Source organism: Pelodiscus sinensis, chromosome 2, assembly GCF_052426305.1.
Source record: "Pelodiscus sinensis isolate ZL-2025 chromosome 2, ASM5242630v1, whole genome shotgun sequence".
Lineage (NCBI taxonomy): Eukaryota > Metazoa > Chordata > Testudines > Trionychidae > Pelodiscus > Pelodiscus sinensis.
The window spans coordinates 181,330,366-181,355,645 of NC_143053.1; the positions used below are offsets into that span (position 1 = coordinate 181,330,366).

At 42.7% G+C, this 25,280-nt stretch overlaps 3 protein-coding genes across 3 annotated transcripts in view; 2 read left to right on the forward strand and 1 right to left on the reverse strand.

Annotated features, from left to right (window-relative positions):
- SACM1L (SAC1 like phosphatidylinositide phosphatase) overlaps nucleotides 1–4,785 on the forward strand; it is a 61,047-nt gene extending 56,262 nt beyond the window's left edge. The window contains exons 19-20 of the mRNA XM_075921878.2: nucleotides 1,327–1,384; nucleotides 2,730–4,785. Of these exons, the coding sequence (XP_075777993.2) occupies nucleotides 1,327–1,384; nucleotides 2,730–2,866 (195 nt within the window). The 3' untranslated portion in view covers nucleotides 2,867–4,785. The remainder of the gene's footprint in view (nucleotides 1–1,326; nucleotides 1,385–2,729) is intronic.
- A 3,187-nt stretch (nucleotides 4,786–7,972) lies between these two features.
- SNRPD1 (small nuclear ribonucleoprotein D1 polypeptide) lies at nucleotides 7,973–19,592 on the forward strand. The gene is made up of 4 exons (XM_006133128.5): nucleotides 7,973–8,158; nucleotides 10,608–10,684; nucleotides 13,001–13,192; nucleotides 18,901–19,592. The coding sequence occupies exons 1-4, from the start codon at nucleotides 8,145–8,147 to the stop codon at nucleotides 18,975–18,977; spliced, it is 360 nt and encodes a 119-aa protein (XP_006133190.1). The 5' UTR covers nucleotides 7,973–8,144; the 3' UTR covers nucleotides 18,978–19,592.
- A 370-nt stretch (nucleotides 19,593–19,962) lies between these two features.
- Nucleotides 19,963–25,280, reverse strand: part of SLC6A20 (solute carrier family 6 member 20) — a 31,604-nt gene continuing 26,286 nt past the window's right edge. Inside the window, exons 9-11 of the mRNA XM_006133129.5 lie at nucleotides 23,779–23,938; nucleotides 22,106–22,271; nucleotides 19,963–20,776 (exon numbers count right to left, since the gene is read on the reverse strand). Coding sequence (XP_006133191.3) covers nucleotides 20,630–20,776; nucleotides 22,106–22,271; nucleotides 23,779–23,938 — 473 coding nt within the window. The 3' untranslated portion in view covers nucleotides 19,963–20,629. The remainder of the gene's footprint in view (nucleotides 20,777–22,105; nucleotides 22,272–23,778; nucleotides 23,939–25,280) is intronic.

Below are 25,280 nucleotides of genomic sequence, written 5' to 3' on the forward strand. Positions count from 1 at the left end.
TAACACTCCTGCACCACCTGACCCCAAATCTGAGCCTATCATACACTGCAACCCCCTGTCCTGAGCCTCTTGCATCCCCAAACTCCTGCATCCCCACATCCTCAGTCTTCTGCCACAACACTCCTGCACCCTCCACACATCACAAATCTGTGTCCTGAGCCCATCATACTCACAGCTTCCTTGCCCTGAGCCCCTCACATATCCAGCCCAAACTCCTGCACCCTCACATGCACAAGCCTGTGACTTGCTTGGCACCCCAACATTCCACCTGAGCCCAACACTCTCCAGCCTGGAGCCCCATTCCCGAGCCAGCATCCCCTTCTCCTGCATCCAAATTCCCTCCCAGAGGTTGCACTTCTCACCCCTTCCCACACCTAAATCCCTCATTCCCACCCCAGAGCCTGCACCTCCTGACTCAACCCAGTGAGAGTGTATGGGGATAGTAAGTGATGGAGAGGATGGGGCCTCAAAGGGATGGGGTCTTGGGGAAGAAATATGACTTTTATGCATTGGTGGGTTTTTTTTTCTTGACAAACCTAGGGGGTTCCTTGAAAAGCTGAAAAGGGTTCCATGGCCAAATAAAATTGGGAAACACTGACTTAAAAGGTCACTGCAGAGCTCGAGGAAAATGCAGACAGTAGTATGGGAGACTGTCTACACCAGGGGTGGCCAACCCATGGCTTGCGAGCTGCATGTGGCTTTTCTGCCCCAGAAGTGCGGCTCGTGAAGCCACCCCTGCGCCCCCATCCCAATGGTCCTTGTGCTCCCTGGGGCAGCGATTCAAAATGGTGCCCAAGATGGCGGCCATCAACGGGAGCCTGATATGGCCAAAAGGTTGTAAGCTTGTTTCTTAAAGGAGCAGCCTCCTTTTTTTTTTTCTTGACAATTTGGGGGGGGGGGGGGAGCTTTCCTCTCTTCTCTCCCTCCCCCCGGCCGCTGTTTTGGCTCTCTTTGTTAAATGGGTTGGCCACCCCTGATCTACACTGACAGCTTCTATTCTTTATGCGCAGCACACAAGTGGGAGAGATTATCACTGGAGTATTATGCAGGGTTATGCAAATGCCCAAATAAAACTAATGAACCTGGTATTTCAGTCTAATCAGGCAGAAAACATATATATTCATCTCTAATCTAAAATATACATACAGTTAAAGCATTATTTAGATTAGCTCTGAAACTCTGGAGTAGATTGATGTCCTGATTTGGTAAAACAAAGAAATGTTTTTTACTTGTAATTTTACTTGTTATAAAGCAAGATATTTCTTGAAGGAAATAATATAATCATATGTATTTCCTTTTTTTAATTCTGTTTTTCTTCTTCCTCAGTTGCCTATTATTATGGTCGTTGCTTTCTCAATGTGCATTATCTGTTTACTTATGGCTGGTAAGTGCCTGTTTGCCTGCAAATGAATTTTGCAAATGTAGTTCATACAGCTTAAGATGTTGGAAGCTATTCTCTGGGTATGTGCTTATGAGACAGTCAAGTCATATTTCTAACCATACAACCTAGAGCTATGCTTTTCTCTGGCTGGTCTGGTCAGTAATTGCATGGGAAAGCTCAGGTACAGAAAATAGTGCTGGATATTCAGCAGATGGCACTATTCCCTCAGATGGGTTCACTGTTAAAGTGGGGTATTATGAATAATTTCTTGTAAACGTGTTGGTTGAGTCAGGTATAAAAATAAGTTTTAGTCTTACAGGAGTACTTGCTGACACCCACACCAAGCCCCTATTTGGGCTATTATGTTCTGCTTCCCTAAAACTTCCCCTCTATTGCAGTTAGATATATGGTATTTACTTAGGGTACTTCTATACATGTGCGGGTGTGGAGAGACCTGGATAGTGAGCCTCAAAGCCTAAGTCTACAAACTCTGACTCGTGCTGTGACACTGAAAATATCAGTATAAATGTTCCTGCTTGGGTTCTGAGACTCACCTGTGTTGGTGGGTTTTAATGTCCATGCAGGAACGTCTACACTACAAGTTGGAGTCTCCCTGGTCCAGTACCCTCGGGACCTGACCAGTCCCAAATGAGGGGTTTTGGCAGACCAGGGAAAGGCCCTCTGCTCCTAGTCCATGCTGCCCCCAGGCTAGGGCTCCAGCTCTGCTGCTGCTGGGCTCCAGCTCAGCTCCCTTGCTGCCTGTCAAGCTGGAGCTCCTAGGACCAGAGCTCCCTGGCTCTGCCGAGTCTCCCAGCTGTGTCACCAGCCTCCTTCTCCTTCCCCTCCCCCCTGCCCTGTTCCCCCCATGCTCTTGCCCCACTGCTGGACCTCCCTGTTATTCCTGGACCATAGAACCCAAGATCTGTGGTTCTGCCAGACCACAAATGTTGCTGGACCAGTGTGTCAGTTTAGGGAGGTACAACCTGTACTGTTTATCCCACTATAGTGGGAATTCCACGAGCCTACATCTGCTTAGAGACTGACAGCATTTCAGTGGCAGGTGAAGTTTGTTTATATAGGCTGCAGAACAGTTTAATTTGCTTTGGGGGTCTCTCTGAATGAAGAGCTATATTAATGTCAATTTTTAGCCATTGCTGAGCAGCAGAACATTAATTTACAAGCTAGGTACTCAGAAGGAACTATACAGTGCAGAATAACAGGCTTTAATATGTGTGAAGATTACCTGAATTTCAGTTCTTGATAAAAGCTTCCTTGTGAGCACTTTCCTAATTATTTTATTGTGCTAAAATGATCTTTGTTACTTACTGCAATGTTTATCTGATCACAGGTGACACACGGACTGAGACATTGGCTTACGTGCTTTTCTGGGGAAGTGCAAGCTTTGGAACTTTAGCTATCATCTTTTACAATGGCAAGGATTTTGTTGATGCACCAAAACTGGTTCAGAAAGAGAAGATGGACTGAATTTGTGTGTGTGGAAAGCGGCTTGGCATGGAGGACTCCTCAAGCCATACTTGGAGTCTCTACTGACCTGCTTTCCACACCAACTAGTTAGTGATCTTTCTAACTTTCTTCTTCGTGGAGAGAAAAAGTGAATTTTGTCCTTCAGCTGGTGGGAATTCACAGTTGAGATGTGGTTTTACAGTCTTAGTCACAGTGATCTTTGGAATATTGCATTAATTGGGGAGATTGCACTCATAACAAGATAACTTACAGGTGAAAACACTGATATTTTGGCTATCTTTGGAAGATTATAGGATATAAACTGGCCTTCTAAGTTGACAGCCTAGCAGGGTAGTTTCATTCAACATGTGATCTCATAATCTTAACAAAGATCTCTGGTTCAGTTTGTGTCAACATGTCCAGCTGTGGTAGTATTAGTAATGTAGACTCACATCATGTTCTTTCAGGTAAGATAGCATTCCTAGTAATACAAAGTTTTATTTCTAGACTTAACAGCTGAGTTTCATTTGTCCATCATACAGGCAGTCACTGTTAGCACAAATCCTTTAATTAGGGTAGAGAATCATACCTTATTGCTTCTATCAAAATTCAGGTCTTCTGTCTCATCTACAATTGATGCAATATTCTACTAACCTATTTGTAAGGTGAGAGGATGAATTATTGGTGGACACTTCTGAGGCTGCAAATGTGTTTTGCACTAAACTACTGCAATCTCCAGATGACTTTTTATTACAGTTAGATAGCAATTTAAGTGTGATTCAGGTCAGATTGTTGCTTTTTATGATGTAAATGAAATCAAATAATGTAAAACTTCTCTACTGTGTTTATTGACCCTCATGCTAATGGTCCAAAGTATTCCATATTTAAGAACAGTCACAATGTAGAAGATACACTTCATATTATTTTCTTAGTCACCTGATTATCTACTTTTTGGTTATGTGGGGATTACCTGTGGAAGAAAGAATATAAATCTTTGGGATGACAGTCTTCTGCTAAATTCCATGTTTGCACTTAGGGGAAGTGGCAGCAGCTTGCTTTTTACGCATGATAAAACTAAAAAAATTAAGCTCTGAATATTTTTGCTGATTATCAATAAATGTGTGTCTTAAATTTAGTGCTTCCAAATCTACATAAAATCTGAATCAAGGACCAATTTTAAAATATTTTGTCACTTTTATGATTTGTTAAACTAGACATGAAATTTGCTTATGGCACTGTGCATTGTTTAATATTTCCTGTAAGTACAGTTGTATATTCAGATTGCAATTATGAAGATTAAATATTAGAGAAAAAAAGTAGAATACTAGGGTTAGCACGGTTGTCATTAATGGCCTAGCACACAAAACACTGCATCATCAGTGTTTCATTGTGTTATGATTGAAAATATGTACAGTTTTTTGCAATAACAATTCATTTTAATCTTGAATGTTTCTGAAGGCCTCTTTGGTTTTGTTAAACATTACCTGTTCATAAGTGCTAGTAATAAAAATGCAAAGTACATGTTGCTTTTAGATGCTACAGTGGAAATATCAGTTGACAGTTTAACTGAGAAATTCTTTCTAACTTAATCTCAGACATCAACTCTGTAATGGGTAAGAAAGTATAAGAACTCTATAGTTAAATATTTAAATAATGGTTTGTATGCCTCATTGGCAGGTGATGTTTTGAAATGTAGTCCAGCTGTCTTACAATGTGTATCTAAATCTTTCCTTGCATCTCCTGTTAAGAGTTTGCTGCAACAAAGACAAAACCTGGACAGCTAATATAACCACATAGCAAGAACTAGATTAATGTAGGTTTTGAGACTTGGAAGGGCATCTGTATTCCAATGCTTTGCAAGGAGATTGTGTACTGTATCTAAGTTTGCATATGATGTACTCATAAATTACAATAAAACTTTAATCTTTTCTAGATCCTGACAGTTGTTCCTGTATTTTAGTTGATGGGTTTAAAAATGCAAACTTTAAAAATTATTTCTTGGAAATGGCTGATCATCAGGTACATTCTGAGCAGTTAATCTGTAAATACAAAATTAAAGCCTTCTATTTTTATACTTAAAACTTTTAATGGATTAGTTTAAAAATAAGATTTTAATTAGCAAATATGTTCCATTTTCCTCTGCCAACTATGAACTTTACCTTTCTGAAAAACAAAGCATTTGGGGAGACACAGGAGAAGTTTAAAAATAACACGTGAAGTTAAAACAAACAGGACTATGTAGCACTTTAAAGACTAACAAGATGGTTTATTAGGTGATGAGCTTTCGTGGGTCAGACCCACTTCCTCAGATCAAATAGTGGAAGAAAATTGTCACAACCATATATACCAAAGATGGTGACAATTTTCTTCCACTATTTGATCTGAGGAAGTGGGTCTGGCCCACGAAAGCTCATCACCTAATAAACCATCTTGTTAGTCTTTAAAGTGCTACATAGTCCTGTTTTTTGTTTCAGCTACACCAGACTAACACGGCTACATTTCTATCACCTGAAGTTAGACTCCCTACTTGACTCAATTCTTTGTCCACCCCTTTACAAGGCCAACTTAGACCACCAGCAATGTTTTTTATTGGCTCAGTGTTAGATACATGAGGGCTGCATCTACACTGGCAAGTTTTTCCGCCAAAGCAATTGCTTTGGCGGAAAAACTTGCCAGCTGTCTACACTGGCCGTTTTGAATTTGTGCAAGAACACTGACGGTCTAATGTAAGATTGTCAGTGTCCTTCCGCAAATACAATGACTCTCCCATTTGGGGAAAAAACCTCTTGCGCAAATGCTTTTGCGCAAGAGGGCCAGTGTAGACAGCTGAGAACCATTTTGCGCAAAAAAGCCCCGATGGCGAAAATGGCGATCGGGGCTTTCTTGCACAAACCACGTCTAGATTGGCACGGACGCTTTTCTGCAAAAAGTGCTTTTGTGCAAAAGCTTCCATGCCAATCTAGACGCTCTTTTGCACAAATGCTTTTAACGGAAAAACTTCTCTGTTAAAAGCATTTGCGGAAAATCATGCCAGTCTAGACGTAGCCCATGTGAAATAATAGTACCCTGAGCCTCTGTACTAGAGTGTCTGTAATCTGGGAACACCTGGGGTTTGGACCCTGGCAGGGGGAAGAAGAAACTGCTCTGCACATTGCTGTATTGTCTTTCTACCCCGGGGGAGAGAGAGGATCAGCAATGCACCAAAGCATTTCTCCAGAAGCTTTCCCCCACTGCTGTGATAGCAGCAGGTGGTGCCTAGGAGTGGGTGGGGCATAGTCATGTGTGCCCTTGGGAATGGGGTGCCAGGTAACTGCTTCATTACTATAACCCTCCCAGTTTCTTCCATGGTCTGAAAAAGTTCCTTAATCCATCATACTCTATTTCCCAAGGTTGCCAGATTAGAGGTACAAGTGTATTACAATGGGTCCTTCTATATTTGGTTTAATTCTTTCTTTATATCCTCAGCATTAGAGGAATTGGTAGACTCCCAGGGAATCAATGTTTTATCAGAAACCTGCTTAAAAAAAGATTCCTGGAGAAGCACTCTTATGAATATACTCTACTCTATCAGAAAGGGTATTTCTAAACTCTGAATCAAAACATTTGGCAGACCTAGGACTCTACCCCTTAAATTTAAAAGAGACCAAGTGTGCATTTATATCAAGACACAAACTAACAGCCTGGCTACGTCTACACTGGCCCCTTTTCCGAAAGGGGCATGCTAATTTTAAACTTCAGAATAGGGAAATCCATGGGGGATTTAAATATCCCCTGCGGGATTTTAATAATGATGTCCGCTGCTTTTTTCCGGCTTGTAGATAAGCTGGAAAAAAGCGTCTAGACTGGCCCGATCCTCCGGAATAAAGCCCTATTCCGGAGCATCTCTTATTCCTACTTTGAAGTAGAGTTTAGAAATTAGCATGCCCCTTTCGGAAAAGGGGCCAGTGTAGACGTAGCCCCTGGGTTTATTGGTTAATTCAAAGGAACACACACCTCCCCCGATAGAGGCAGGAAGGAAGAGGCAGGCAGGAGCCAGTACCCTTGAGTGGGCTTTTAAGATGGCTCCTTGTGCATGCTGGTTCCCATGCAGCTCCCTTCTCTCTCCTCCCCCCCCCCCCCCCCAGTAGTAGTGGGGGGAGCAGGCAAAAGCTGATGCTAGGAGCTGGCTTAAATGGGCAGCACTTGGGAGGGGAGGGGAAGAGAATGCTGGAACATCCTATTGGCAGAAAGCTCGGGATTTTTAAACCTAGTTCCACTGTGGACCAGCTCTGCCTGCCACTGTTTCCTGTGATATGGAGGCAGCAGCATGGGATGGCAGGGGGCTTCCCCAGGAGTGGGGCGGGGAGCTGGTAGTGTAATGGCTGTCAGCCTCTGCCCCAGGAGAAACATTTTTAATAACCAGGTAACCATTAAAAATTGTTGTGACTATATGATTACTAAAATATCTAACATCCCTATTAAAAATATCGTAATCCATAGGTAGTACTACTACACATTAATGTGAATGTGGTTCTGAAATGTATTCAGCCCTCCGGTGCAGGATAGCAGCTTATCTGATGTCATAAAGGGTAATTTTGGTTCAAAGTATTTCCTTAAAAAATGCCATTGAGTCTCTACTGCCAATCCAAAGCAGCACTGATATTGGTGGAGGGGAGGTACTAATCATTCAATAAAGGCATACACCTAAAGCAGAAATGTCTGTTATTCACAATCCCTTGCATTTGTTGAACACTGCGTGTCGCGTACTCCTCTGTACCATAACGGAAACTTAATCAATGTCCTTTGTTAATTGATTGATGCGTAGGAGGGGTCCACATTTTGGCTGCAAGAGTCTCCTCTTTAAGCCCAGCCTTGTCCTAAACGTCTTGACTTTTGAGGCAAAACTGGGCTTTTGAGCAGTTTGCTTTCGCGTGGGGGAAGGGAAGCAAGCAGGACGCCTGCCGTCCCTGAGCCAGCGCGCCGCTGCGAGACAGAGCCGCTCGCGGGGGGGGTGCGCTACAGCCGAGGGGCCGCGCTGAAGCCGCTGCCCTTTGGCCAGGCCCTCGCTGCCGGCGGAGCAGGGCTGGCCCGGCCCACACAAGGCGGGAGACGAGGGCCCCCGCCCCCCGCCTTAACGCACATCCGGCCGCGAGGAGCGGCGCTTCCGGCTTTTGAGTCGCGCCAGCGCTGTTTCATTCACCGAGCGCCGGAGCGGCCTGGTCCGAGGCCTCCGCCCCGAGCTCAATTTTTTTTTCTTTCTCCCCGTGCCCGGGTTGCCGCTCTGTGGTCCCGGCCGGCCTGACGCCCCCGCTCCGCCGCCATGAAGCTCGTGAGGTGAGATGGGCCCGGATGGAGGCGGATTCGGGGGCGGGCAGCGGCGGGAAAGGAGCGCGAGCGCTGGGCCGCAACCTGGGCCTTCCGCCGTCTCGTGCCGCGCCGGCTGCTCGCGCGCACCTCACTCTTCTCCCCCCCCCCCCCCCCCCGCCTCGCGCCGGGCGTCCCGTTCCACAGCGGGTGGAAGCAGGGCGCAGCTGTGCACCCCCCGTGCAGGTTCCGGGAGCCCCTCCCCCTAGAGCGCGCAGTTGTCTCGAGGTGGCCGTTGCCACCCGCCCCCTCCCCACGGGCCGCTCCTGTCCCCAACGGCCCCGTAAGGAACGTGACTGTTAACATCACGCACGTGACTTCTTCCACCCCCCCCCCCACTACGGCCTGTGGCCCCTGGGCGGCGAGTCTCTGCCAGAGACTCCTGCCCGGCCGGTGCCTTCGCCCTTTGCTCGCTGGTTGCGACTCCTAAGTCTTTCCTCGCCCCGCGCGCACACGTGGATGAGCCTGGTTATGGATAAAAGAAAGTGTCATTGCCCCATGGGGGGGAGGGTCATTTCCCGCCTGTTTAAATGCGACTCTCATTAAGTTACACAAGTGTCTACTAGCCAGAAGAGTTACTCCCTGATAACTGCGAGACGGGGGAGTAAGGGGAAGTGTGGCTCCCTTCTTGGGGAGTGTTGCTAAAACTCAGCAAGACTGGGACTCCCTTGTCCCTAGCTGGGCCACAAAGAACGCTTATTCCCAACACCATATGTCCCTGCTAAACAATAACTTGAACAATTCTTAAAAGTTACATTTTTCAGTGTCGGTATTGTTCATGTCGTGCACTTCATTCAGTTTGTGCAAATGAAAATAGATTAGTTTGTTGTATTGTCACTTTCACTTTAGGATTGGTAAACAGTGCAATGATTTTTGGGCTACAATGACTGTTTAATACAAAAGGGTTATTTAGGGTTATTGAACATACTTTTACCATTGACAGTTTTGTAAAACCGTTTTTTTTTTTTAGCAAAACAGCTCCTGGGATAAGTAAGCCTATTTCTGTTTAAATATTGTTGTTCCAACTATAAAAGCAGTAGGACTAGAACAGATTGCTTAGGGAGATTTGTTGAACCTCCTTCACAGGAGGCTTTTGAAAAGGCTGGATAGCCATCTGTTGTTTTTGTTGGTTTAGATGTAACAAATCCTGCCTCTTGGCAAGGGGTTAGAAGAGATGACCCTCAGTGTCCCTTATAGCCCTGTGATTTAGGGCCATACCAAATTCACAGTCCATTTTGGATACTTTCAGCATCATAGGATTTTAAAAATCTTAAATTTCATTATTTCAGCTATTGAAATCTGAAGTTTCATTATATTCTAAATGTAGGGATTCAACTCAAAAAGGAGTTATGGGGGAGTCAAGGTACTACAATCCTTACTTTTATGCCGTTGCTAATGGCAGCACTATCTTCAATGCTGGGCATCTGAAGGATAGCAGCTGCTGGCTGGGAGCTGAGTTCTGAAGACAGAATCACTGCCAGCAACAGCTCAGAGGTAAGAATGATTGGGTGTGCTGCCGCCTGTTGAGCTGGACGCTCCGTCATCAGTTACCATGCTCCAGCTGCCCAGCTCTGAAGGCAATGATGCAGAATTAAGGATGGACAGTATGGTATTGCTACCCTTACTTCTGTGCTTCTGCTGCCTGGGTGCTGCCTTCAGAGCTGAGTGCCTGGCAAGGAGCTGCTGCTTTTCAGCTGCCCAACTCTGAAGGCAGCACAGAACTAAGGATGGTAATACCACAACCACCTCTCCCCCTCCCCCCAAAATAACTCCCCTGCACCTCCGTTTTGGGTCAAGGCCCTCAGTTTAAAAAATGCTGATCTCCCCAATGAAATCTGTATAGTAGAGGGTAAAAGTGCACAAAAGCCTAGATTTCACTATCTGATATTCCTTTTTTATGGTTGTGAATACTTTACTTGGTTATTTGGCCCATAGCAATGACTGTAGTTCCTGTATTTATTTTGTTAAAAAGCAAAGCTTGTCTTAAATGACTGTCAGGTAACTAGTAAATGTTTTTTGCTGAATTAATGCATTATAATGCTTAGATGCCAAATGCGTATCAGAATTGTACTTAAACTCTTTGTGGATTCTTTGGAACAGTTTCCAGTCAGGATGCTTAGGAATGGTGTGTACAGTCATCACTGGCTTTTTTTGGTTGGTTGTAGCAGTTCCTCAGAGTTCATACAGAATTACCTTTTTTGGAATATTATGAGGTTTGAGATCACTTCATATTGTTTGTAATGCATATGCCAGGGCCTAGGTGAGTTAAGGAAAGTGGTAGAACCTCATTTTCCTAAGTTCTGATGATATGAGACAAGACTTTTACAAAACATTTTCAGAAAAGCCATATAGTTGATTATTACTGTATTGTCATATGGGAATGGAAGTTCTGCTTTTCAACTTCACTTTTATTTTTCAGGTTTCTAATGAAATTGAGTCATGAAACCGTGACCATTGAACTGAAGAATGGAACACAAGTGCATGGAACAATTACAGGTATGGAATTCAAGATGATGGAGACTAAAAACCAAAATAATTAAGGAATTGATAGACAAAGGAAAATCCATTCTCTTCTAAAGAGACTCCACTGTGATAGCTAAATGAGTCGTCTTAGGAGATGGATTCTGTGAAAAATGTGGTGGCAAATAAAATCACCTCACAAGCAGTAGCATAAGAAACATCATTTTAGGGTTTTTCCTTATTCAGGGGTGTGGTTTTTTTTCCCTTTGCGGTGAATGTTTAGACTGTACGTGTATCTTTAATTTAAAGAACAGCAACAGTCAACTAATCTAACGTGTTAGGTGTCTTGAGAGTTTTTATAATGTACTGCATCTGAACAAATAGATTATGTTGAGGACTACCAGCCATCTCACAATGGGATTAATTATGTTTACTTTTTCCCACCCTTCTGTTATCCTTGCTGACTTTCCCGTGCAGGTTTCTTTGCTGCCTTCTGCTCTTGCATGTGCTTCTTAATTCCTAGTACAGTAAAACTCCATTGGTCCGGCATCATCAGGAGCCCGGAAGTGCTCCGGGCAGCCGGACCATTGGAGGTGCTCTGCCCCCGGCTTCCCCGATTCAGCCGCTGCTGAAACTGACCAGCGGCTGAATCAGGAAAGCCGGGGGCAGAGCAGCTGGAGTACTGCCGCTAGGTCCCGTAGCGCTGTCCCTCGGCACTGCGGGATCAACCCGGCAGCACCCCAGCTGTCCCTAATTCAGCCGCTGCTAAAACTGACCAGCAGCTGACTCCGGGAAGCCCAGGGCAGAGCAGCTCTGCCTCGGGCTTTCTGGAGTCAGCCGCAGGTCAATTTCAGCGACAGCTGACTTGGGTGCTGCCGGGTTGGTCTGGTAGTGCTGCCCCTTGGCGCTGTGGGACCAACCCAGCAGCACCCCAGCTGCTCTGCCCTCGACGTCCCCAAGAGCAACTGAGGTGCTGCCGGGTTGATTTCGCAGCATCAAGGGGCGGCGCTACCGGACCAACCCGGCAGCACCCCAGCGGCTGACCAGCAGCGGCTGAATCTCGGACGCCTGGGGCAGAGCTGGACTATCGAAAGGGGGGGCTATGAGGTGTCTACTACTTTCCTGCCTCTTCTGTTCCCCTGTTAAAATCTCAATTGCCTAGGAAATAGATAAGGCTAGGAACCAGAAGATTGTGAAAGTTAGATTCACTATTACTACTGACCTTAATTCTGTACTCTTCACAACTTTTGTTATTGAGCAAGACCTTGCATTTCATTGCAAGATGTCACAAACTAGGAAATAATCCAGACTGCTAAAATGACAGGCCTAAGTAGAGCTGGTTGGAAGTTTTTCAGTGAAAATTTTTCATTAGAATATTCCAGTTTGTTGAAACTAAAAATGTTTGTGGGGTCATAGCCAACGCACAATTTTTGCTCTTTCAAAACTTCTTGGTTTTGTCCCAATCAGAATGGAGAATTTTTATTTATTTATTTATTTATTTATTAAATCTCAAAATTTTCAAAGGGCTGGAACATTTTTCCATCTACTGTAGATCCAAAACACTGACCACACTGCTGTCCTTTAAGTGTTTGAGTATACCTGTCTATAAAATGTGGCGACTCTTTGATACGAGGCTCAGTGTTTCAGTCAGTAGAAGAAATTGTCCTTTTACTGCTACCAGCTCATGCAGCTAACGCAAATGCTAGAGAGCTGTGGGCAATGTCCAGGTTTCATATCTTTACTGATGACAAAAGATAGGTGGGGGAAATGGTTGTTACAAGTTCACATAATTTTATTTTTTAATACAAAGAAAGTTTATTATTATTTTAATAAAATAATGTTAAGAGTGTAAAGTCAGGTACTTAGTTAGGAAATGACAGATTTAAATTTGTCCATTAATTCTGCTTCCTGTATGTATGATATAATCTTTAATTAAGTTATCATACTTTTTTTTTCCTTGTAGGACCACTGTTTAACTTCAGTGCTAGGATAATTAATCTCATTGAATAAAGCAGGGTTGTTCAGTCAGTGAATCTGTTAGACTGTTGCCTCATTAGGTGTAGGTATTTAGAGAATGATATGGGGGGGCCTAGAGGAAGAGATATGATGGTCTTGTGAATAAGAGAGTTGAAAGCTACATAGGTGAATTGGATTCTGTTTGTGGTTTTACCATGATGCTGGACAAGTCATTAAAATAATATTTTTCAAAGATAGGTACTAATTGTGCACTTTCTTTTCAAATGTAAATCTTGTAAAAATGTCTTTAAAATGTCTTTATCTAACAGCAACCAATTTTTTGGTGCGTTTAGTTTTTTTCTTCCCTAAAATTTGTCATCCTCTGTTGTGTTTCAGGAGTGGATGTCAGTATGAATACACATCTTAAAGCTGTGAAAATGACATTGAAGAACAGAGAGCCTGTACAATTGGAGACATTGAGTATTCGAGGGAATAACATTCGATACTTCATTCTGCCTGATAGTTTACCTCTTGATACCTTATTAGTGGATGTCGAACCAAAAGTCAAATCCAAGAAAAGGGAAGCAGGTTGGTTTGTAATTTTATCTTTGATTCCAGATTACTTGGGGGGTGTTAGTTTGCTCTATAAATGAACTTTTTTTTAATTGAATCTTCAGTAATCTTAAAGTCTAATTAAAACATTTTGGGTTTTGTGTGGTATTGTTGAAAAATGTTTTTGAGGTTTGCTGTCCTTTAGCTGGTAGGCACTGGCAGTTTGTAGATGATTTGGTATTCCGGTAGAGCAAATCTGTTTTAAGGTTAACTCTGACACCCTTCTTAAATTCTACATAAATCTGAAAATTATATGTATATGGCGTCTTTCCAGAGAAGAAATAGTTTGAGGGAAAAAATTAAACCAGTCAGTTCTGAGATGATTTCAAAATGACATGTATTTTGCTTTTGAAATTCACTCTGTGTGCGCGTGTATGCCACCTCTCTCTCACTTTTTACACTATTCACTTCAGGTTTTGTTTCTTAATTTCAATGGGCATTAGTATAGAGGAGCCTCTCTTACTATGAGTAGGTAACTTAGGAGTCATGTGCTACAGGAAAGAAAAAACATTGGATTCTGTATGGTCTCCCAACACCTTAACTTCCATGATAAGTCAGGGATGTTTTCAGATAGTGGGAGTCATGGCTCTAACTCCCATCTGCATTATATTTTCACACAACATAGTTTTAGGTTTTGTCTCAGATAAAAAAAATCCCAAACAAAACATTTTGATAGCATTAAAGTTGTAAATAGAGAACTATTAATTTAAAATCACACCATTAAAACGTTGTAACAAGAAAGCTAGAAAATGAAAAATCTTTAGTTGAGGTTCGTAAACTACTTGTAAACCATATCTTCTTCTACCTCAGATTCTAAATAATTTTTTTCTCAGACCACTTGAAAATCGAGGATCTTGATGGATTAATTTATGAGCTTTCCAAATGTTGTTTGTACTGTTAGCTAACTATTATGAAGTGCTATTTTTAAAAAAAACCTCAGCAATTAATGTCTTGAAAGCTGCTTGCACATGCATTGGCTCCCACCCACCCCTGCGCTGCTGCCCCTCTATCAGAGGCAGCTCTACAAGAGCTGGCTTCCCCCTTCCCCCTCTATGCTGGCTTCATCTGCTCACGCCCCCATGTTGCTGCCTCTGATATGGAGGCAGGGTGTGTAGACTTTAGGATTAACCAATAAGCCCAGATTTATTGGTTAATCACGTAAACAGCTACACACTAGCATCCCTACTAATTAGTAGAGCCTGTATCTGTGCAGCTCCACTAATTAGGTGAGCAGCCCTTCATTCTCTTGTGCACAGCCACACATGCATTCTCCTTATCTGTGGTCTACCTGAATAGAGCTCCCAAACTACAATTTGAGAACTTCCGATCTATCTAGGAAGGATATGCTTAACATATATCTTCTCTTGAAGCTTTAAAATCATTGACTGCAGCTAGAAACAATAAATTCTGTGAATGGAACCATTGTATGCTTTATAGAAATGTTGGTTCCCTTTTTTCCAAATAACATCTTAGCTTGGTTTGTTGAATGTAGTTCTCTGAGATCTCTAGCCTTTACATATTATATGAATAGTATAAAGGAATAAGCGAATCTAATTTATATTAAGGTGATTCCAGGGTCTGCACACTTTGATATGGCTCTCCACAACATGTGATGCCCATAATAGGAATAGTGGGAAATTGAACTAGGATTGGGTTACTTCTCAGAGTAAGGACATACAGTTGCATATTGTTGGTTATATTGTACCATATGGGAAGTAGGGATGGTAAATTGCAGGTAATCAGTTAATCGAACGGTCAGTGGAATTTCCATCAACTACTCGATTAGTCAATAAGAGGAGAAACTGCAGAGCTGTGGCTTTGACTTTTAAATGTATTAAGAGCCACCATTAAAAAAAACAGACATGCAGCAGCAGGGGGACTAGGAATGAGCCCGGACAGCTGATTCCCAGCTTGTTCCTTGTCTCCCTCACTGCCTGTATTTTTAAAATGTATTAAGAGCCTGGAATCTCTTAATACACTTAAAAAGCAGAGGTGGAGTGTCTGGGACTTGGGTACAAGCTGGGAATCCACTGATTCCTGACTTGTTGGTCACCCACTACACCTTTGCCTCTTTTGTCCCTCTGTTCCTCCCCCTCCCTGCCGAGCATTAGCTCCTGTTCCCTCCCCCCATTTCAGGTTTTTTTGTGTGTGAAATTTAACTACAGAGTTCCTTGCTACTTGTGCAACTAAGCATTCACATGTTTTCAGTTAATATCTATTGTAGCATAATTTATTTTTGGTTAATCAACACTGATTTTAGATAAGATTCTCTTGTGGGATACATGCAGCATGTTTGTGCCTAGTTCTGCTGCCAGCTGTGAAATCTTTCATTCCCCTGCCCCAATTATTTTGTCACACATGGGGGAGGAAGGATTTTTGGGGAAGAAGAAAAATGCACTTTTATATATTTCACATTATTTTACTTTAGAATGCAAACATTTTTATAGTGTATCACAGATGAGTTTCATAAAATGTATTGCTCAATGACCAGCTCAATTAATCAGAAATAATATGTATGACTCTGATAGGTAATTAGAGCTACACTTCTTAATTTGCTAATCCTCCACACTAATACACCTCACTGATGTTTTATGAAGAAAAACCTTTTTTCTCTCTGGTCTTTACAATGCTCTCCATCCTCTCAAACTGTAGTTAAATATGCAAAGCACCTTTATTAGAACACACTTCTAAATGGTTGTAGGGTGAAAAAGATTACATGTGCAACCCCCCTTTCGGTGAAATTGAACCATACCTGTGTCCCGAAGCCATATGTTTGTGGCATATGTGCAGTACAGCTTCCAATTCCCATTGCTTACAAGAGGCAAGTGACTTTTGTATGGGATATGCCTTATTTGAAAGCCCCTGCCTAATGGGATATATATAGTCTGTTTCAGCTTGGTCAGTAGTTCACATAGTAGGTAAATTTGTTATGAATGAGTGAGTAGGATATACCTTAGCATATTGTTTCCTATTGAGTATTGTAAGTAACCTGGATGATTTCCATTTTTCTGGAACTAAACTGTTGTAGCCAAGAGATGTCCAAAATTTCAGAAGTGCTCAGCATTCATCATTTCTTATGGAAAATAATGGGAGCTGTTGAATGATCACCTCTTTAGAAAATGTAGCCCACTTTTTAGTTGCCTAAGAGGATGTTAAGTGTTTTTGAAAATCTAGCTCTATACAGGCAGTCCCCGGGTTACGTACAAGATAGGGACTGTAGGTTTGTTCTTAAGTTGAATCTGTATGTAAGTCGGAACTGGCGTCCAGATTCAGCCGCTGCTGAAACTGACCGCCAGTTCCGACTTACATACAGAATCAACTTAAGAACCCCAAGCGTCCCCAAGTCAGCTGCTGCTGAAACTGATCAGCAGCTGATTCCAGGAAGCCTGGGGCAGAGCAACTCTGCCTCGGGCTTCCTGTAGTCAGCGCTGGTCAGTTTCAGCAGCAGCTGGCTTGGGGACGCCTGGGGCAGAGCAGCTGGGGTGCTGCTGGGTTGCTCCAGTAGCGCCGCTCCTCAGCACTACTGGACCAACCCAGCAGCACCCCATCTGCTCTGCCCCAGGCGTCCTGATTCAGCCGCTGCTGAAACTGACCATCAGTGGCTGAATCAGGACCCCTGGGGCAGAGCAGCTGGGGTGCTGCCGGGTTGGTTCAGTAGCGCCCAGAGCGGCGCTGCGGGATCAACCGGCAGCGCCCCAGCTGCTCTGCCACAGGCGTCCGGAGAAAAGCCTAGTCTGCTGGGGGGAGGGGGGGGCATACTAGCTGCGCCCCCACCCCTACCCCAGCAGACCAGGAAGACGCGGGCGGCGGACCGAGACGCACCGTGGTCCCGCTGCCTGGGTCCTCCGTGGCTTTGCTCCCAGTCTCCCTGGTCTGTCCCGCTGCCGGCTTCCCTGAGGCTTTGCAAAGCCGCGGGGGGTCTCAGGCCGCGGGGGGGCTCGGGCAGCGGGGCAGCCCAGACGCCCCACGGCTGTCCCGCTGCTGGCGTCCTCAGAGGCTGCAGACCAGGGAGACGCGGAGAAAGCCCCGGAGTACACGGGCGGCAGGACCGCGAGGTCCCGCAGTCGTGTCCTCCGGGGCGAGCCCCGTTCGTAACTGCGAATCCGACATAAGTCGGATCCGCGTAAGTCGGGGACTGCCTGTACTTATACATGTTACCTTTATCTGCTTCTTTGATAACTTGTTAGCTGTGGCAAAATATGTTTTATGCTCTATGAATAGGATGTAAAGCCTGCAGGCTGAAGAATCATGTGTATTTAAATCTCACATCCTGAATCATTATCTTTATTGAGAGAGAGGGAAGGGCATCTGTCAGGTTTTCATATCTTTCAGAAAGCCAATACAGGAAGTCCCTGACTTAGAAGCTGGTTGATTTCCAAAAGTTTGTGTGTAAGTCTGTTGCTTGGATCTTGAAACACATTTCCCTATAGAAACAATGTTATAAATGGTAGTTTCCTAGGCTAGCTCACAAACACCTATTTTACCTACAATGTATCTGAAATACCGTATATTTGCAATGAAAAATAGTAGAAATAGTGTTTTTATTTGACATTTAATGCTGGTGTTTGAGAAAAGGCAGGGTTAATTAGAGGAGGATGAAGAGGTAGGTGGAGTTCTGGGCCTCTCCCATCTCTCTCCTGCCCCCTGTGCTGCACCTAACCTCTCCCTTCCCCCCCTACCAAGAGTTACTGAGCTGCACAAGTGCAGGCTGGAGGTATCTGGAGGAGCAGGGGTGACTTTGCAGCTGGAGAGAAATGGTGGTGATTTCCCTTTCAAAGCACCACTTCTCTCCAGCCGCTGACTGTGACTTCCCCCTGCTCCACTGGAGTCCTCCACTCCAGCCAGCACTTGCACTGCTCTCTATCACCTGTGCCTTTTGCGTGTTCCCTTGAGGCTGCAGGTGAGTTTTTGTTTGTGTATGCTGATATTGGTAAGTTGAATGTTTGTAATTCAGGGAGTGCCTTTATTATATGCCTTTGTTTTTAGAAGTGAAACTGGAGTGTCTCTCATTCATAGCAATTGATGTGGAGATGGGAATAGCAAAAGCAGGGAAATTGCCTTTGTAGTGTGTTCACCAGTTAAGATCTTTATTCAAGCCTAAATTGATAGTGTTGAACTTGTAAATAATCTCCAGGACAGCTGTCTCCCTCTGTAATTGGATGACAGTTCTTCTGTAGAAGAATGGCTACATTTAAATCCATTATTGAATGTCTGGGGAAGTTAAAATGTTCCCCCTACAGGTGTGTATGTGTTACAATTTCTGAAGGGTATGGTATAAATCGTCCTACAATCTTCTTTTGCTGTTTTATGTATCCTAGATTCTGTATTTTCCACTCTCAACTCTTCTGATGAAGTGGGTTGCGACCTAATACATTTGTTAGTCTCTAAGATGCCACAGGACTGCTCATTGTTTTTAAAGTTACATAGTAACACGATTACTTCTCCGAGACTTTTTACCACAGAATCGATAGCGAATTGTAAATTGTACAATAGTTTTTATTTTTTTAAAAGCAAAAATTGAGTGCAAGGAAAATTGAAATGGGAGCAGGAAAGCTTTCCATGTGTCTGAAATTTGGCAACATTGTCAGTCTGTATGATAAAATATAATGAATTTTGCACTTTATTTCAAATAAACTATTCAGGTGTAAACATTAACTTGTTCTTTGTTTTGTTTGCTTGCTCAGTTGCAGGAAGAGGCCGTGGCAGAGGTCGGGGTAGAGGCCGTGGCAGAGGAAGAGGAAGAGGGGGACCAAGGCGATAACTTCTCTCGTACCATATATACGTTACAAAATTCTAAGCAGTCTGATATTTTTTGTACAGGTTTTGTTTACAGTGGCAATTTTTAATAAACACAAACTTGGAAAAGTTGTCTCTTTTGTCAGTTAAAGCCCCTAGTAGGGTTTATATTTGTTGTATGGAGCAGTTGAACAGAACAAACATGCTGTATTACTTTTGTTCCTGCTGCTCAGCTGAGAGAGTATCTTTTCCTAGTACATACTGTAATTTCACTTCTTGCCCTTTTCTGACCAGGTAAGCAACTTGTTATCTTGTAATACTGTTCAATCAAAATGAGCCTGGCTTCTTCCTTTTCAAGACACCTACCATGTTCTGTTAAGCTCACATAACTCAATGTATATTTAGAGAACTTATCCATTTAAATGTTTTGTTGAACATTGCATTTCAAGGTGACCTCTTCTGTAGTTCTTAGCAAAAATAATACAACTCTGCTATCTAATTGAAACTTAAAATGTAACACATTTTGAGTAAATTCTGTTATAGAAAAAATTCTCACAGGGGAAAATGGTTCTAGTGTATAAAGTATTGGAATGTCGCGTAAGATTAAAAGCAAAATACACATCTGTGGGTGTGAATCTTGTTGAAGTTGTATGGTGTAAGTCTTTTGTATTGTGGCTTGTGAAACTGTATCACAGATGCATTTTACTGTGTACAGGTGTGCATCTATCTAAGATGCAAGCAATTATCTAGAAAACAAATACAGTGAAAGCTTTGTTATCCAGCACTCATGGGGAATGGGGGTTACCAGTTAATTAAATGTCAAATAACAAAGCTTATTCTTCTGCCTCCACCCCCTACCAGCAGATCCTGTTCCCAGCAGCTCAAGGCAGGCTGAGTGGGGAAGGAGGCACCTGTGGATGACATCATCTGGCAGTGCCAGCTATCAGAAGCCCCGCAAAGGCCAGCTAGCTATGCGGGAGTCAGGCATTTGCACCTGAAGACATGTCGGTATTGTGGCTGGGGGCAATGCTGGTTAACAAAAGTTTTCCGGTTAACAGAGTGCCAGACTATTGTACATAGTTACATAGTGGAACCTGATACTTATTTCTATTAGAGACACAATAGTTGACACAGCTTCTGCATGGGCTTCACCTGTTTTGCTTTTGTGTCAGCTCTTTTAAGAAATGTTGGCCTCCTAATAATTTTTTTCTCTCAAATAGCAGACTCACATTCAAATAGTAAAATTTGAGAAGTCAAACTACACATATAACTTCAAGAAAACCTTTCTTGTACATGTATACTATTTTGAAGAGTAATTTCCAGTACTGTAGATATAAAGAATGTGCTTTCATGTAATTGATGCTTTTTGTTTTAAGTAGGCAGTACTGAAAAGTGAAATATTACAGCCTAACAGCAGTTTAGACAGTAGTACTTAGTAACTTGTGCTAAGAGGCTTTTTGTGAACTGCTGTTCTTTCAGTTAGAGACCCTCTTAAAGCTTCATCTGCTACAGAAGAGCTTTTTGAACCACTGTGGAAATGTCAAGAGCACTTTATGGTAAATACATCACCCAAGGTTCTTTACCTGTAGTTGGTAAAGGTAATGGTTGCTGTGGTCTCCAAATGCACACAATTACTGTAACTGATGGTAATGTTTTCATGAATCCAGTTATGAATATTCATTCAAGAGTTGATACATTTCTCTTCAGTCTCTTCATAATAAAAATTATGAATGCACCTAGTGGAATACACATTGTGGATGCAGCCACAAGCAGTCCAATAACTGCCAGAGCATAACTTGGATAATCTTTTGTAACCAGCTGACCCTGCAAATAAGATAGAATATTAGCATGAAGCCCTGCAGAGCTCTCCTCTTTGTAACATACTCTTATAAATTAGATCCTTTAATAACCCCAAAGTATTGGATCTTTAATTTTTGATGGTTGGCAGTGATCTTAAATTTATGTACAGCTTTGTAAGAGAGCAAAGTTAAAGCAGATGTTGTGTAGCGGTGGTCACTATACCTTGATGTAAATATCAAGGATTGATATGGACTGTCATTTCAGGAGATACTACTCATTTCAATCCCAGAGTTTAGCTATGCACAATACATATTTTACTCCTTGTTCTCACTGAAATCTTTCAGTAGAAATAAAGAATGATTAAACCAGTTATAAAAAGTTACTGACACGAATTGGTTGCATCCCACAGCATTTTGTATTTCTTTGCATCATTACTTTTTTGTCCTCTGGGCTATGGCAGATGGACAGTACAGTTTAGTTACAGTCCATACCACTAGTATGGTGTGAGACTGAAATCTACCAGCTGTCTTTTAGGCATTATGTTTCCCCTTCACCAGCTGGAAGTTGACAGCAAGCAACAAACCTTACTATAGCTGGTGCAGTAAATATGTGTTCTAGCTGTTTAACATTAAATAGTGAGTAAAGTTAGCACTTAAGTTTTTAACTTGCTTTGAGATGCTAAATTTGACACTGGAAACCTTTCATAGCAGGATTTTCCTTCTAAACGTGGCACAGCTGTGATCCCTGTCTCCGTGAAATGTTTCCATTCTTGCTGAATTGGAATCATCTGCTCTCCAACTAATAGCAGAAACCCACACCCTTTGAGATGCGCAAATTAGCATTGATATGAAAATGTAAAATTGATTTACTTTTTAATAACAAAGAGAACATGTCCTGGAATGTAATAGAATTCATATTTGCTTAAAATCAAATTGTTCTTTCTTTGTGATAGTACATGTTTTTCCTAATATGTGTAAGCCCACTAGGGATAGTGAATTAGATTATGAATAATTGTATGTGAGCACTTTATTCAAAGTACTGAAAACCTCTTGGTCTCCTATGAAAATGCCATTTCCTATCCACACAGTGTAGTATCATTCCTGTTTTTATAAATGTGTACGTGTTCAGAATATCAGTAATTCTAATTCTTGGATGAAAGCTTTATTATTTGTCGGAGGATGATGGAATGCAGCTGCTTTCCATTAAAATGAAAGCCCCATTCTAGATTAAACCTGCTGTGTAAATTTTCTCCTGGTCAATTAGAGCTAGCTACCTCCATTCCTTGAATGTAATGATTGATCCTGGGTCCCCATAGCACAAAGGGACAAACAAAATGCTAAGTAAAATAAATACCTGTGTGGCATCCCATGCTTGGTACTGCAGAGTTCCTGTGCGGATGTAGTCAGTGAGGTAAAATACAAACAAGCTTATAATTAGCACAGGGCTGGCAAAAGCCCACATAATTTTCCAGTACCAGTTTAGCTTATGTCCAATCATTAGGTGAAGGTCTTTTTCAAATCTGTTTTAAAAAAAAAAAAAAGTTTATTGAAAGATGCTACTATTGTTTAGATTTTGCATTAGGAAGTTAGATATTTAAACCTTTCACTTTAAGAACAGGTTTGTTAAACACCTGTCAAGGATGGGTTAGGGTTACTTGGTCCTGCTTCAGTGCAAGGTCCAGGACTTGATGACCTTTCAAGGCCTTTTTCTCATTTAGTTCATTGAATTTTTGGCCAGGAAAACTCAGGTGTAATTGTAGACAGGTAAATGCCACTGGGACCTACATTAGGAAGAGAAGTTTTTTGAAAAATACAAAAAACACTGGTAATGAGGGCTTGCCAATGTGTAGAGGGCCTTGAGATTAATGTGTGAATCCTTTTAACAAATCCTACCAAAATGTGTACCTAGGTGCTTTGCAACTATAAAGGACCAAAATCTGCCTGTAGGGAAAAATGCTGAGTAGGAAAAAGTGTAGTCTGGGCAAGCTGTGAGTTGCAAGAGACCAACTGCAGGGAATTTGGCTTGCCAGGAACATCTGCTAGTCAAAAGATGCTTACTTTCTACTGAGCAAAAGTTAGGTGAAAAAGACTGGGACAGGGTTAAAGAGAGAGCTAGGGAAAAGCTATATATGCATTAGATGTATGTTTATATATTTTTCATGACAGAATTTGATTCAAAACCTTTGAATTAACTGGTCAGGTAACAAGTATAAACATATTTACATATTAGGTATGTTAGGGTGTACACACTTGCCATGGTGACCCCACCGCATTTTTCTTTGCTGTGATGGTGACATTGACTTGAGTGGGACTGCATGGGAAGAGGCTGTAGTTGCAAGACCCTTAAATAGTTCACACCCAATACTCTCAACCAATGCGTGTGTGTGTGGTAGTGGTGAGATGCTACAGAGAAACACCACCTTGCACGAAACACCTGCCAGATAGCACAGTGTCCAAAATTTATGAGCCATTAGAAGAATGGGGTGAGGTAGTAAGGAAGGGCGAATACAAGGGCCTTTATCAGAAAATAGGTGCAGCCTCAGTGTTTCTTAAACCTGGGGCTTTGGGCCAGTTGTCCCAGAGGTGGGAAAAATCTGGGTGGCTGAGTGGGAACATTAGAGGCTCCCCTTCATGGCTTCTGTGGTGTTGGTGCTTCTGTGCAGGGGTTGGATTTGTTCCTGGTTAGGGTTAGTTATATTGACTCCACAACACCTGCAACTATGTGGAGACCCGGGCAGCGTGATGGGTGTTGTGCAGTTGTACTGGCTTCTGCCAAGTCCCCAAGTATCTGTAGGGAGAGGCTTGTGAGGGAATAAAAGGATTTTAACAGGGAGGTGCCAGCTCTGTGTCACCCCCTCTTGGACATCTAGGCTGAAAGTTCAGTCCTAAAATCGGATTAATTTTTTTTTTCTCCTGGAGTTACTGGGGAAAGCACTTAGGCCAGGACAGTGTGTTCTGTCTGCACAATTCAGCAACTAGCCTTAGGATGGCCCAGTTACAGGAGCAAGGGAGATTTTAATCTATTACCTCTTTAGCCCATAGACGTAACACACAGCTATCGTCTCCACCAGAACAATGAGCAGCAGAGAGAGAGTAGCTGCATAGTCATTGAATATATCGAACCAATAGTTTCCAGCCTCCATGGTGAACACCAGACCAACAATGCAGTTTATGAAACACACGATACCTGTAGGAATAAAACAAAATAGGTTGTTTTAGGTGCAACGGAAAGGCAAATATTAGTAGGACAGGAGTTGGAAGCTTTGCATTAAATAAGACATTGGCTTTTGACCTGTTTGTAAAGGTAATTGGTAATCTTGTTAGGGGACCCAAGAAAATTAGCAATGTCTAGATGCCATATAAATGCCCAGGATGGGGTGCTGATGTGGGTGAGGTCTGTGGTGCAATTATGTGTATATAATTTGTATTATAAAGCACTAAAGCCAGTTGGTTGCCCCCACATTTGAGTTGCTGCTTCGTGCGACACTTTCCTATATAAATTAACAGAACGGCATTGAAAAGGCACAGAGTTACAATTACCATCTTGGTTGCAGAAAGATGAATTTAACAAAATTCCTTTTTCCTGTTTCCCAAGTTAAATATAAGTTTATAGGCCATAGCTTAGTATTTGTGCATTCAGGAACAAATGTGAGGTTACTTTGTATTTGCATACCACCTTCTTGTGAAGATCTCAAAGTACTTGACAAACATCAATCCTAGAATTGGAAGGGATGTCAGAAGGTCATCAAGTCCAGTCCTCAGCAGTCACAGCAAGACCAAGCATCATCAGGATCATCCCTGATGGGTGTTTGTCTAACCTGCCCTTTAATACCTCCAGTGCTTAACCACTTTGAGGCTGTCTACACTCATGGCTTTTTGTGCGAGTAATATACAAATGAGACTAAGCATTGAATATTGCTGAGCCTCATTTGCATACCTAATGAGCCACCATTTTTTTCAGAAGAATGAGGGCCAGTGTAGACAGCCCAGTAGTCTTTTCCGCAAAAAGAGCCCCGATCGCGAAAATGGCGATCGGGGCTCTTTTCTGGAAAAGCGCATCTACATTGGCCACAGATGCTTTTCCGGAAAAAGGGCTTTTCCGGAAAAGCAGCCTGCCAATGTAGACGCTCCTTTTCCGGAAAAACTGAAAATAGAATAGTATTCCGTTTTAAGCAGTTCCGGAAATTCATGCCAGTTTAGACACAGCCACCATTTTTTGACTTCTTAAAATACTATTTTGAGGAATGAAAATGATACACAGCCTGTAGACTGTGGGATAACTGCATTTTGGAGGCTGGGATCTAGGCCTCCCATCACATGCCTCATGCAGTGGCCAGACTGCAGGGGTTAGAACTCAGCCAGAACTCCCACTGTAATGAGTCAACTCCCCATAGGGTCTGCACCTGCAAGGGGCTGTGTACCTATCACTTCCCTTGAAGTCACAGGAGGAAAGGGGTCTCAGAACCTGGCATACTGGGGCTTCCAAATCCCTTGTGTGTGTGTTCAGCCTGATTTCATACCCCCTGTTG